At 30.9% G+C, this 12202-nt stretch overlaps 5 protein-coding genes across 5 annotated transcripts; 3 read left to right on the forward strand and 2 right to left on the reverse strand.

The window, feature by feature from the left end:
- Positions 1-1161: 1161 nt before the first annotated feature.
- Positions 1162-3026, forward strand: LOC132925407 (uncharacterized). Its single transcript, XM_060989805.1, has 4 exons — positions 1162-1493; positions 1618-1800; positions 1930-2200; positions 2923-3026. The coding sequence occupies exons 1-4, from the start codon at positions 1257-1259 to the stop codon at positions 3024-3026; spliced, it is 795 nt and encodes a 264-aa protein (XP_060845788.1). The 5' UTR covers positions 1162-1256.
- A 385-nt stretch (positions 3027-3411) lies between these two features.
- LOC132925409 (zinc finger MYM-type protein 1-like) lies at positions 3412-4569 on the forward strand. The gene has a single exon (XM_060989806.1). The coding sequence runs from the start codon at positions 3412-3414 to the stop codon at positions 4567-4569; it is 1158 nt and encodes a 385-aa protein (XP_060845789.1).
- Positions 4570-5349: 780 nt separating this feature from the next.
- Positions 5350-6373, reverse strand: LOC132926422 (uncharacterized). The gene is made up of 2 exons (XM_060990778.1): positions 6196-6373; positions 5350-5958 (listed from the first exon to the last, which is right to left on the reverse strand). The coding sequence occupies exons 1-2, from the start codon at positions 6253-6255 to the stop codon at positions 5509-5511; spliced, it is 510 nt and encodes a 169-aa protein (XP_060846761.1). The 5' UTR covers positions 6256-6373; the 3' UTR covers positions 5350-5508.
- Positions 6374-8364: 1991 nt separating this feature from the next.
- LOC132925410 (uncharacterized) lies at positions 8365-10146 on the reverse strand. Its single transcript, XM_060989807.1, has 2 exons — positions 9850-10146; positions 8365-9663 (listed from the first exon to the last, which is right to left on the reverse strand). Exons 1-2 carry the CDS (start codon positions 10144-10146, stop codon positions 8365-8367), a joined length of 1596 nt encoding a protein of 531 aa, XP_060845790.1.
- A 69-nt stretch (positions 10147-10215) lies between these two features.
- Positions 10216-10734, forward strand: LOC132925411 (uncharacterized). Its single transcript, XM_060989808.1, has one exon. It carries the CDS (start codon positions 10216-10218, stop codon positions 10732-10734), a length of 519 nt encoding a protein of 172 aa, XP_060845791.1.
- The last annotated feature ends 1468 nt before the right edge of the window (positions 10735-12202 follow it).

Consider the following 12202-nt stretch of genomic DNA (forward strand, 5'->3'; position numbering starts at 1 on the left):
ATAAGTTTGCATTTTTTATATTTTCTTCTCCACATGGACCATATAATGAAACTACCCACTGTATTACAGTTGTTAGAAGTGATGGAAAATAACTCTTTAAATTTCGAGAAAGTGTCAATAAATGTTCGTACATTATATTTTTTAATTCCGTTTTTTGATTTATGCTTAAATGGATTTTTGATTCTTCAACTGAAGAAAAGCATGAAAAATCATCATTTTTTATGCATGATAACCATAAATTAATTTTTTTTTTGAAACTTTCCATTTTATCACTTGTTGAAATTATGTTTTCTTTACGACCTTGCATACTTGAATTTAAAACATTTAGTTTTTGAAAAATATCAGCAAGGTAAGCTAATTTAGCACACCACATTTGATCATCAATTTTATTTGCATAATTATTTATGTTTTCAGCTTCAAAAAAAAATTGTAATTGATCTTGAAGTTCCAATACACGATTTAATATTTTACCCCTAGAAAGCCAACGTATTTCAGTATGATACACATAGGCGCAAATTGGGTGGGGCTTAGCCCCCCCAAAACTTAGCCGTAGCCCCCCCCCCCCCCCAAAAAAAAAAAAAAATCTACATGTTTATAATGCTATAATATAATAAATGTGTACAGTTTTTTTTTTTATATTTAAATAATTTTTTTTTTTTATTGATCTTTATATATAACTTGGCAGAAAAGGCCATTAGTTAATCTCTTACATATTTAAATAATATTATATATTATTTATGTTAATTATAAAATAAAAATTATCACCGATCTTGTAGAAATAAATGTATAATTTTATTTATATCCTATATTATTAGGAATTATTATTACATTGTTTTATTATTGCTATCACGTCATGACCGCGATTGTATATTATACTAAATGTATATTTATACACTATTTATAGGTACATACTTCATAATAAATAATTATATAAGATACTCTTTACTAACAGGCGATAAGCCCGCATAATATTTGACATGACGTGTTTATATATAGTTTATTCTATATTATATTAAATGTTTATTTTTATTGTTTTAAATTCGGCAAACTATATATAGGTCTTTCCCTGCGACCATTTAGTGCGCTTATCTGAATTTTGAATGCATTTATATTTTGGTTACATATTATGGTTACGTCATATTATCCGCTTGTCGTTTTCATTACAACAGTTAACAATCCGCGTTTACGTTAGTCTATCGTTCATTTTACATGATCAGTGCATTCAAACTTATTTCATCGTTTTTAAAAACTTAACAATGGAAAGTAAAAAGTTATTCAACATTTTCAATAACAAAAATAAATCCACAACTACTTCTACAAGTTCTACAGTTTCTACAAAAATAGATGTTGATCAAAATATATCGGTTTCTATCATTACTGCTACCTACACCAATATTGTCAACAGCGATGATGAATCTAATACCAATAATACCCCAAGTGGATATTTAGATCTTGGCGATTTAAATTCCGGACCTATGAGGCCAATTTTAAAAGTAAGTGTTTTTTTCAAATTTCCTTTTCTTATTGTATTGGTCATAATTTATATTTATGCAATTTTTAATTTTAAGTTGTAATTACTAATTGTGTAGGTAGTTAATTACTTTAATATATTTCTAGGTATATCCAAAAACTAAATTTGGACAACAAAACAGATCATTTTCGAGTACCCACTATAAAAAATTTTCATGGATTGAGTACAGCATTAAAAATGATGCCATTTTTTGTTACGCTTGTCGCTTATTTTCAAATAACAATGTTGAACAAACATTTATTAGTATTGGATTTAATAATTGGAAAAAAGTAAGTTTTTCATAATAAATTTTATATTTTAGAATTCTATACAATTAACTCTATGTCTGTATGTTCTACATTACTATTTACTACTTATAATTTCTTAACCGTTAATGAGTTTTTATTTTATTGTTTTAGTTAAGTGGTTATAGAGATTCAAAGGTTAATTGTACAAAACTTGAATTGCATAATAGATGTATACATCATTTAACTGCAATGTCTAAATGGTCAGGTCACAATTCAATGAAAAAAAATGGATCCGTTCACAACAAAATTGTTTCTGCAAGTATGCAACAAATAAAAGAAAACAGAACCTACATGATGCAGTTAATTGAAATAACATTGTTTTTAAGTAAACAAGGAATTGCTTTTAGAGGCCATAGAGAAAATGAGCTTTCTATAAACAGAGGTTTTTATTTCTAAATATGTTTAAATATTCTTATTTTAAAATTATACAACATATTTTAGGAAATGTATTACTATGTTGTTAAAATCATGTTATTATTACTCACACCCCCACTTGAAAATTGAGGTAGGTCGACCGTAATAATGAAGAAAAAAAAATTTAATTGGATTATACATGATATCGACCCTATTCCACAATACTCCTAAAAGTGGTCAAAATGATTTTTTTTTTTTGCATCTTCAAAATCTTATTTTGAATATTAAACCAAGCAGTTTACATACTATTTTACTAAATATTTAAGTACTAGTACAGATGCTAATTCTAAGCAAGATATTTTCTCATGTATTACGCCTGAATTAGAAGATACGTCACGTTCATTATCAGCCCCTCCAAAAAGCGAGCACATTTTTCTATAATTTCCTCAATAAAAAAAAAAGATGATTCAACCACTATATCTCTCGTCTCAAAAACTATACCTGATTCTACTAGTGTTACGAACGTATGTGATATAGGATTTTATATAAACCGTACATTATCACAAAATGAAATTTCTGATATTATGAATAATCTATGGGTGCCCGATATCGATTACAAATTTCCAATAAAAATGTATATGAAAAAAAACAAGCAAGTAAATTTAAAGTTTCAATATTCGTGGCTTTTGAAGTATCCATGGCTATGTTATTCCGAAAAAGAATGCGGTGCTTTTTGTAAATTTTGTGTAGCATTCGTTAAGTCTGGTGTTGGATATAATTCAAAAAAGCCAAATTCTTTTGTATTGACTAAATTTGATAACTGGAGAAAAGCACTGGAAGGATTTCAAAACTAATGTGAAACAAATTATCACAAAACCTGTTTATCCGATTCTGAACATTTTCTTAAAGTACAAAAAAATATTAATGAAGACATATCAGTAAAACTAGACTCCAGTAGAAAGAATCAAATAATAAAAAATCGCGAACTTTTAACTCCGATAATTGAAGCAATAATTTTATGCGGCAGGCATAATATAGCAATTAAGGGTCACATAGATTCCAGAAAATTAATTATCGACCAAACTGATGACGAATATGAAAACAATGAAGGAAATTTTACGGTATAGGGCTCGTGGTGATGAAAAGCTTAAATTATTTTTAGAAAGTAATGGACATTTAATTCAAAACAAAATCATCGAATCGTGTAACCAAATTTTATTAAAACGAATTGTGAATAGAATGAACTCTGCTCAATGTTATTCAATACTTGCCGATGAAACAGCTGACATTGCGAACATCGAAGAAGTAGCATTGTGTGCAAGATACCTAGATAAAAAAAATATGATAATAAAAGAGGAGTTTATTCAATTCATACCTACAATTGATACGACAGGAAAAGGTTTGGCAACATTAATATTAGAAAGCTTACACACTTTTGGAATAGAAACAAAGTACATGCGAGGACAAGGTTATGACGGCGCAGCTGCGATGTCAGGAGAATTTAACGGCGTACAAGCCTTAATTCGTAAAACTCATCCTCTTGCTTTCTATGTGCATTGTTCCGCACATGTCCTTAACTTAGCGGTTTCAAACTCTTGCAAAGTACATGGAATAAGAAATTGTTTGGAGACCATTTCTAAAGCTCGGGATTTTTTCATTTTTCCTAAAAGAAAAGATATTTTAAAAACTCAAATTGAAAACAGTGATGAAAAAATCTCAAAAAAATCATTAAAACGTCTTTGCGCTACCCGATGGATTGAACGTTACCATGCAGTGAATGATTTTGAGGAGTTATTTGAACAAGTAATAGAATCATTAAATCTTATATCAGAGTGGAAAGATGTTGAGACTTCTTCGCAAGCCAGTAATCTGCGTAGTGCAATATTAGAAGGTGAGTTTATTATTTCTATGCTTATAGTGGCTAAATGTTTTAGTGTTGGTCTTCTTTTATCGAAACATCTTCAACGGGTTAATATTGACCTTGGCGAAGCGATCAAATTAGCAGAGGATACAGTAAAAGAACTAGAAGGTTTTCGAAAAAATGCTGATTCTACTTTCCAAAATATTTTTGAAAATGCTGTTTGTCTTGGTAATACATTTGATGTTAATATAAGTATCCCTAGAACTACAAAAAGACAAACAAACCGTGTTAATGTTAAAACAGATTCAATAGAAGTATACTATAGAATCGCTATATTTATACCTTATATTGAAACATTTATTGAGCAATTAAAAGCTCGATTTACCAGTGATAAATCTATTTTAGCTAATTTTAATTCACTCGTAAGTCTTAATATGGATGAAAAAAAATTGTTGTCATTAACTGAAACATACATGGAAGATCTTTGTTCAACTTCCAAGACAGTGTTATTATCGGAGTATAATTTGTATAGTTGATATACAAAAAAATAAAAATATTCAAATACAAAAAAAAATCAATCAGTGAGTCACAATCAGAAGAACTTGTATTTCTTGTTCCTATCGTGAGAACATGACGTTCATCTTCTTCGGGTAGCTCGTCCATTATTTCGTCGGTAATATGTTCCAAGTCCCAAAACTTGTCTTCCACCTTTTTAACATGTTCAATAAAATTTTTCCACATATCCGGACTTATGTGTTCCACGGCTTCTATTAATAATTCCTTCACGTCCTTTAATTTGAAGGTGTTGTTATGCGTCCGAACATAACTTTTCACGGACGACCACGCGAGCTCGATTGGATTTAGCTCGCAGTGATATGGAGGTAATCGCAATACGAGTTTGCCGTTATCTTTTGCGTACTCATCGATTACGTATGTGTCGTGATGTTTTTTTATTTTGTTCACTTTTTCCATTAAATCATTTTTAACAGTAGGATGAGTAACGACCACACCTTTACTCTCAAGCCAATCAATTATAGCTTGTTTTTTCCAAGATTTCACTGGTATTTTCTGTTTTTTTACGGAATGGTATGAAGCATTATCCATGACGATTATGGCGTTCGGTTTAAGTAATGGCAGTATCTTAACAAACCATTCGTAAAACGTATCGCCATTCATTTCGTCATGATAATCCGCAGAATTGGTCTTTGATTCGAAACACAAAAGGCCCCCCGGAACAAAACCGTCTGACGACCCGATGTGTAATACAATGAGACGCTTACCTTTGCCGGAGGGTGCCTTTTGTCCTGTGGTGAGACCTCTCAGGTGTGCATCTCGTGTTGATTCAACTGTTGTATCAACCCACGTTCTGCTATGCGTCTCGCCTGCATTGACCCACGTCTCATCTAAGTAATATATTGGCCTGTTCTGTGTTCGGTAATGCCTTATTTTATACACATAATTTCGGCGCCAAGATATTAATCTTCTCTTTCGAGAAGAGCACTGTTTCGATTCTTCTTGACGTACTCAAATTGTAAATCTTTTAATATTAATTGGAAAGACGTACGTTTCAGATTCGGTAATGAGTCGTCTTCATTGATGGCAATTAACATTTTTGGAATTGTTGGCACCTCACGGTTTCTCCAAAAATTGTGAATTTTTTGTCTTATGGCATTTTTGTCGAATTCGTCCACTTTTTGAATTACCGTAGGTCTCACTTTTCTTTTGTTGGGCGATGACACTATACCTTCCTTCTTGTACTCTCCCAATATAGTTTGAATTGTACGTTGCCCAATACCAGTGGTTCTTGAAATGCTCACGATAAGGTCCCTGAACGACAATTTGGGCATCTCTGGATTGTCAAGCTGTTGTTTCATTTTATCCTTGTACACATTAATAATTATTTTCTTTTGAGCAGTGCCAACGAACTAAAAAAAATATATATATATTTAAAAATTAAGAATTTGCAAACATAATAAAATTTAAAACAAAATAAATTAACTTACTTCTTAAAATGAAAAATTAATTCGTTAATTTCACGTTAAGAAAGTAACAGTTAAGTTAATGAAAAGCCAAAAGTAACTAGTTAAGTTAAAAAGTTATAATAAAATTAACTTTTTAACTTGTTAATGCCCAGCCATAAAAAATAATAAATTAATATTTACTTTTCCTCTTGGATTTTTTATGGGAGTAGAAATATTTGCGACGTCTTCCATGTTGTCCATGTTGTTTGTATAAAAAAACAATTACGTAATTAAATACGAAAAAAATGTGTGCGCGCAAATATGAAAATATTATGTAGGTATACGTAAACGTGTAATATTATGGTAACACTATAGTACACGCTGTATACAAACACTGATACAGTTTCAAGGGCGGCGGCGGTGACGGCGGCAGCGACGGTAGCGGCGACGGTGGCGGCGGCCAGCGTTCGGGAAGATTAAGTGGTGGGAATGCGCGAGATCGGACGAATTTTGGTCGCCGCCCAAAAGCGTTCTCTCGCCGGCCCTAGTATAGGAAATAAATTAAAGTATAACAGTAATTACAATTACGTAAATCAATTTTATAGGTATAGTTATTGAATGATAAGATTAATATATATTATGTAGATATAAATAATATTGTAATTTAAATATATAATTTACAATTATTATTGTTGTTAAAGTTAATGTAATTATTATTAGGACTGATCGAATGTGTGTATCGTATTAAAAAAATATAAACCATATAATAATGTTATATGTGTTTATAAAACCAAATATTAAAAATATTTCGTTTTACACCATATTCATAATTGTAATAAAAAACAAAACTTTTAAATAGGGCCAGGATTTATATACTCTAAAACCCTCAGAAATATGCATTTTTACTCTTATTTTGTAGGATTATATTCTATAAAATAAAAAATATACAAAAAAATCTATTAAAAAAAAGTCTTGTTTTCATTATTTTTTATGTTAACATAAAATAATATAATATTTATATGATTAATTTTTTATAATATTTTTTGCATATTAAATATAAATAAATTAAATCGAATGAAAATTACGTGCACTCGGATTATGACAAACACGTCTAATGTATGATTTACGAAAACCTACTCAATAACAGATTACTACTTGTCCCGATATGTCTCAGATAAGATAAGAAAACGACTTCGTCAAATTACATGGACTATAAATACGTTATTTTAATTAAAATAAGCAAAATATTATATATTATGCATTTAAAAATCGTGTATGCAATAAAATACGCAATTAAAAAATTAAATATGCAATAAAAAATCGTAAAATACAGAAATATGCAAAAATGTGCATAATATAACTTTATAATTAGGATCTATTGACTATAATTCAAACTTGTAGCTTACCTATCTATTTTTTGTACTGTTTAGAAAAAACACGCAAATGCATATAAATCCGGGCCCTACTTATAACCATATTTTTTAGATTCGAACTCGCAACTTCGAGTTACTATTATTTAGTTTATTATTTTGTTTACTATTATAAAGTTCTAAATTTCACCACTACGCGATAATACGTTAACACGAATATTTTATATAAAAATAGGCTTTTTAAGATAACCCAATTTTTAATTTATTTATTTATTTTATTTTATTATTGTGTAATTAAAGCTATTCAAATTTTCAATCCCGTCCATTTTTTATTTGAATTATTACAAATGAATTGCATTTATACATACCTTTGATTTTGAGTGTTTTTGCTTATATTGTGTATGAGTTTTAAATGTCTGCCGAATGATCCCGTTGATCCACCAGCACAACAAAACACTTTATTCGAATTATCGTCATACAGATCACAAAAAGCTTTATCGCCTTGGCGTTTACCGTATTGCCATACCCAACTTTTAGATCGATAACTCATTTTTCAAAGAAAGAATATTTAATATGTATAATACAAAATAAATGTCAAGACCTACACTTCACGTGACGCGTATAGTAATAGTGAACACAGGCAAATAAAATCCAGTATGGACTATGGAGAAATTTTAAAATCACCTAAAATGTTTAGATAAAAAGCATACATAGGTAGCACAGAATTATTCTGTGTAGGTCAGGCATGTCAAACTCAAAGTATCAGGTGGGCCAAATATATTGAAAAGTTTACTATTTGGGCCGCACATAAAAATTTAGCGAAAAAATAAATATTTTGTACACATTTTTCAATTTTATTCTTTATGTTTACGAATACAGCAATTACAACTAAATTAAAAAATTAAAAAACAAATGAACATAAATTTAAATAAAATATAAATCATACTAATTATTTATGAAAATATATATAAGTGTTGTATAAATTACAAAAAAAAACATATTAATAATTTTTTTTAGACGATATTTGACACCTCTTACACTTTCTAGTATTGGATCTATTCCTTTCAATTTCCTCTATCTTTTTCTTTTCATGTAACCGTTTCTCTCTCCTCAAAATTCTGTTTGTCTGCCTACTTTGTTCTTTGAAAATATTAATATTTTCCTGTGAGGAATTTTGCAACATTCTTTTTCTCAGTTCATTTCTCTTAGTTACGGCATCACTACATAAATCATTAAACCAGTCTTTTTTTCGCTGCTTATTCTCCATTCCCAAAACTTGATTTGCACTGTTAGTTATTACATGTTTTATTTGTGTCCATCTACTGTTTACACAAACGTTCTTGTCATTCGTCTTTTCTATGTGACTCTTAGTCCTTTCTAGGTTGTGTCGTAGATTTTCGGCATACTTTCTACTTATTTCGATATTTTCTAACGATTGTACATTGAATCTTTCTCTGGCTTTATTCGATGCCATTCTCCATTTCACTGATAGTCTTATAATGAACTTTGCATACAGTAGGTAGTGGTCGGTATCTGCATCGGCTCCTCTATACGATCTCACCTTCTGAATGCAGCTACCATGCCTTTTGTTTATTAGTATGTGGTCCATTTGATTTTTCGTCCTACCATCAGGTGACTTCCATGTATGCTTATGTATGCCTTTCCGGGGAAAATATGTGCTACTAATTATAATGTCTTTCGAAGAAGCAAAATTGACCAGTCTGGTTCCGTTGTTATTACTGATGTTATGTAAGCTGTCTGGTCCTATTGTTGGTCTAAACCTATTTTCTTTTCCAACTTTCGCATTGAAATCTCCTACTACCATTTTTACACAATGTACCGGTAAACTATCATATAATGCTTCCAGATCTTCATAAAAATTGTCTTTAAGGTCTTCATTTTTATCTTCCGTTGGTGCATAGCAGTTTATTATGACTAGGTCAAATAGCCTACCCGCTATTCGGATGTAGCAAAGCCGATCTGAGACTGCTGAAAAATGTTTTATGCCTGGTAGTATTTTGTCCTGTATCATAAAACCCACTCCATTTTCATGTTTACCATTTTCAGATCCGCTGTAGAAAAGAGTTATATTTTCTTTTTTGATATTCCCGTTACCAGTCCATCTGATCTCTTGTATAGCTAATACGTCCAGATTATACTTGTGTTGTTCTTCAAGTACATATTTTAGAGCTCCAGGTTTGTTCAAAGTTCTTACGTTCCAAGTTCCCAAATTTAGTCCATTTTCAGATTCCAGTTGTTTACCATGATTGATCCAGTTCCGAGGCTTATTTGATGGTTTCTTAACGGTGAAAAGTTTTATAAGGTCGAGTTGTTAGCCCGACGCTCAACCCCCATGCTGGAGGACCAGGCTACCCCAACCAATTAAGGTAAGGGCAGGGCTACTGCAGTACACGTATTAAGGTGCGCTGGGCGATGGGAGCGCCACTTTCCTACGCCTCAGCTTGGGGCCCCGGGTTCGCTAAACCCGTAACACTAGGTGTTCCCCTGAGGGTAAGTCTTCATATTTGTGGCCTAAAATAGAAAAATGTCCTTTGACCAAAAATAGGCGAATACATTTAAAAGGAGACAAGACTTCTGAACAGTTTTCTGAGCTACTCTTAAAAATAGGAGGTGGAAAATATCCAGAATGTGAAGAAAAAATTACTTTGCCGACAGGATTATGTACCGTTGTAAATACTTTACAAGAACTTACATACAAAGTATACCCTGGCATCGAAAACCTCAAAGAAATATCAATGGACTGGTTATATGAGAGGGCCATTTTGACATCAAAAAATAGTACAGCAGGTGAAATAAAAAAAATATTATTGGGCTCTTTTCAAGCAGAAAAATGGAATACAGATCGGTGAATTCGGTGCTGGAAATAGATGATGCAGTTAATTATCCCGTAGAATTTCTCAATTCACTCAAATCTCCTGGATTCCCACCACATTTATTAACATTAAAAATTGGTACTCCTTTAATGATTCTAAAAAATTTTAGCCCACCAAAATTGTGCAATGAGACTCGTCTACGTATTACTGATCTTCAAAAATATCTGATAGAAGCTCAAATTATGACTGGATCTTTAAAAGGTGAATCAGTTTTTATTCCTCGCATACCAATGATACCATCAGATTATCCATTCCAATTTAAGAGAATGCAGTTTCATGTCAAAGTATGTTTTGCTATGACAATATATAAATCACAAGAACAAACCTTGAAAATTGCAGGGAACGATGTAAGAGAAGATTGTTTTTCACATGGAACATTTTATGTGGCATGCTCCAGAGTCAGTATGCCCACAAATTTAGTTATTTTGGCACCAACAGAAAAAACATCAAATGTAGTTTATAGAGAAATTTTGTAAGAAGATTGTTGTCATACATTATTATTTTTTATTATATACCTATTAAAATTAATCGTCCGTCTTGGTCTGCGGCCATCCTGTTAAAGTTGGGCTGTAGACATTTTTTATACTTAAACCCAGCAACCACGGGTAATTTAGCTAGTAATAATATAATATAATAATAATAATTAGGGCTCGGATTTTGTAGCAAATGCTTCTTTTGAGGGAAGTTTGATAGAAAGATAATTCTTTTATATAAATACATTTTGAATCGTTCTGATTTTAATGGAGTAAACTTTTTTTTGCTTTTTTTTGCTTTTTTCCACAAAATCTGCTTTTTATTGCTTTTCCCCTATTTGGTTATTTTTTCTTGATTTTTATATATTTTTCTTGAAAACTTAGCTTATTTCTATGTATATTATACGTCTTGGACTATATTAGTATTACCAGAAATTATAAAACCAGTGAAAAAACCAGTAATAAATATATGACTGATAAAATAACTGTCGTTATTGTGCCGAAATAGTTTTATCTACAATTATCTATAGTTGTATTTACGACTCAAGGAAAGGGAAAATTATCTGAATTATACCTACGTATTTTTATAGCACGTGCTAATACTTTAGTTGACCGGTAAATAGCAATCGACAATCAGTGAGGTATAAACGTATAGTGTTCTAAATAATTTCTTTAATCGTCAAAATGCCAAAAGTTAAAAATTTAAATTTAAATTTAAAAAAAATCGTAAGAAAATTCGGTGAAAATGTGCTTATGACTGACGGAAATATTATATTTTGTAAATTGTGTGAAGTCAAAATAAATTCGGATAAAAAATATAACGTTCAACAACATATTGGCAGAGAAAAACACAAAGAAGCATTGAAAAAACTTGAAGCTGCAAAACATAATGCAGTTCAGCCATTCATTCAACAATTTTGTAAGTCTGATTTTAATGCTGACCTATGTTCCGCATTTGTAGCCGCGAATATCCCCCTAAACAAATTAAACAACGAACATTTTCGGTCATTTCTTTCAAAATATTGCAATAAAACTATTCCAAATGAATCAACTTTACGAAAAGGATACTTCGATTCTTGCTACACTAATACGATAACTAAAATACGCGATGCTGTGAATGGCCAAAAAATATGGGTTTGCATAGATGAAACAATTGACAATGTGCGACGTAATGTAGCTAATGTCATTATTGGTATTTTGAAACCAAAAGATGTTGGTAAAACTTATCTTATTCACACAGAATATTTAGACAAAGTGAACCATAGTACTATTTTTCAATTATTTGACAAATCTATGCATATTTTATGGCCAAATAATGTTAATCATGAGGAAATTTTATTATTTGTTTCGGATGCCGCGCCGTATATGAAAAAAGCTGGCCGCTGTATTCAAACACTGTATCCAAAAGCTTTGCATGTGACATGCTTAGCTCATGCCCTCCATAATGTGTGTGAAGAAGTGCGTGCACATT

The sequence above is a fragment of the Rhopalosiphum padi genome, chromosome 3 (genome assembly GCF_020882245.1).
Source record: "Rhopalosiphum padi isolate XX-2018 chromosome 3, ASM2088224v1, whole genome shotgun sequence".
Taxonomy (NCBI): Eukaryota; Metazoa; Arthropoda; class Insecta; order Hemiptera; family Aphididae; genus Rhopalosiphum; species Rhopalosiphum padi.

Bases quoted from the DNA above. Each gene is read 5' to 3' on its own strand.
- LOC132925410 (XM_060989807.1), bottom strand. From the start codon at position 10,146: ATGGCCCTCTCATATAACCAGTCCATTGATATTTCTTTGAGGTTTTCG. The intron at 9,664-9,849 runs GTTTAGCGAACC...TTCACCGTTAAG, and splicing joins GGGAACACCTAGTGTTACGG to AAACCATCAAATAAGCCTCG.
- LOC132925407 (XM_060989805.1), top strand. From the start codon at position 1,257: ATGGAAAGTAAAAAGTTATTCAACATTTTCAATAACAAAAATAAATCC. The intron at 1,801-1,929 runs GTAAGTTTTTCA...TTATTGTTTTAG, and splicing joins GATTTAATAATTGGAAAAAA to TTAAGTGGTTATAGAGATTC. The intron at 2,201-2,922 runs GTTTTTATTTCT...AATTTTGTGTAG, and splicing joins TGAGCTTTCTATAAACAGAG to CATTCGTTAAGTCTGGTGTT.
- LOC132926422 (XM_060990778.1), bottom strand. From the start codon at position 6,255: ATGGACAACATGGAAGACGTCGCAAATATTTCTACTCCCATAAAAAAT. The intron at 5,959-6,195 runs GTAAATATTAAT...TATTTTTTTTAG, and splicing joins TAAAAAATCCAAGAGGAAAA to TTCGTTGGCACTGCTCAAAA.
- LOC132925409 (XM_060989806.1), top strand. From the start codon at position 3,412: ATGAACTCTGCTCAATGTTATTCAATACTTGCCGATGAAACAGCTGAC.
- LOC132925411 (XM_060989808.1), top strand. From the start codon at position 10,216: ATGGAATACAGATCGGTGAATTCGGTGCTGGAAATAGATGATGCAGTT.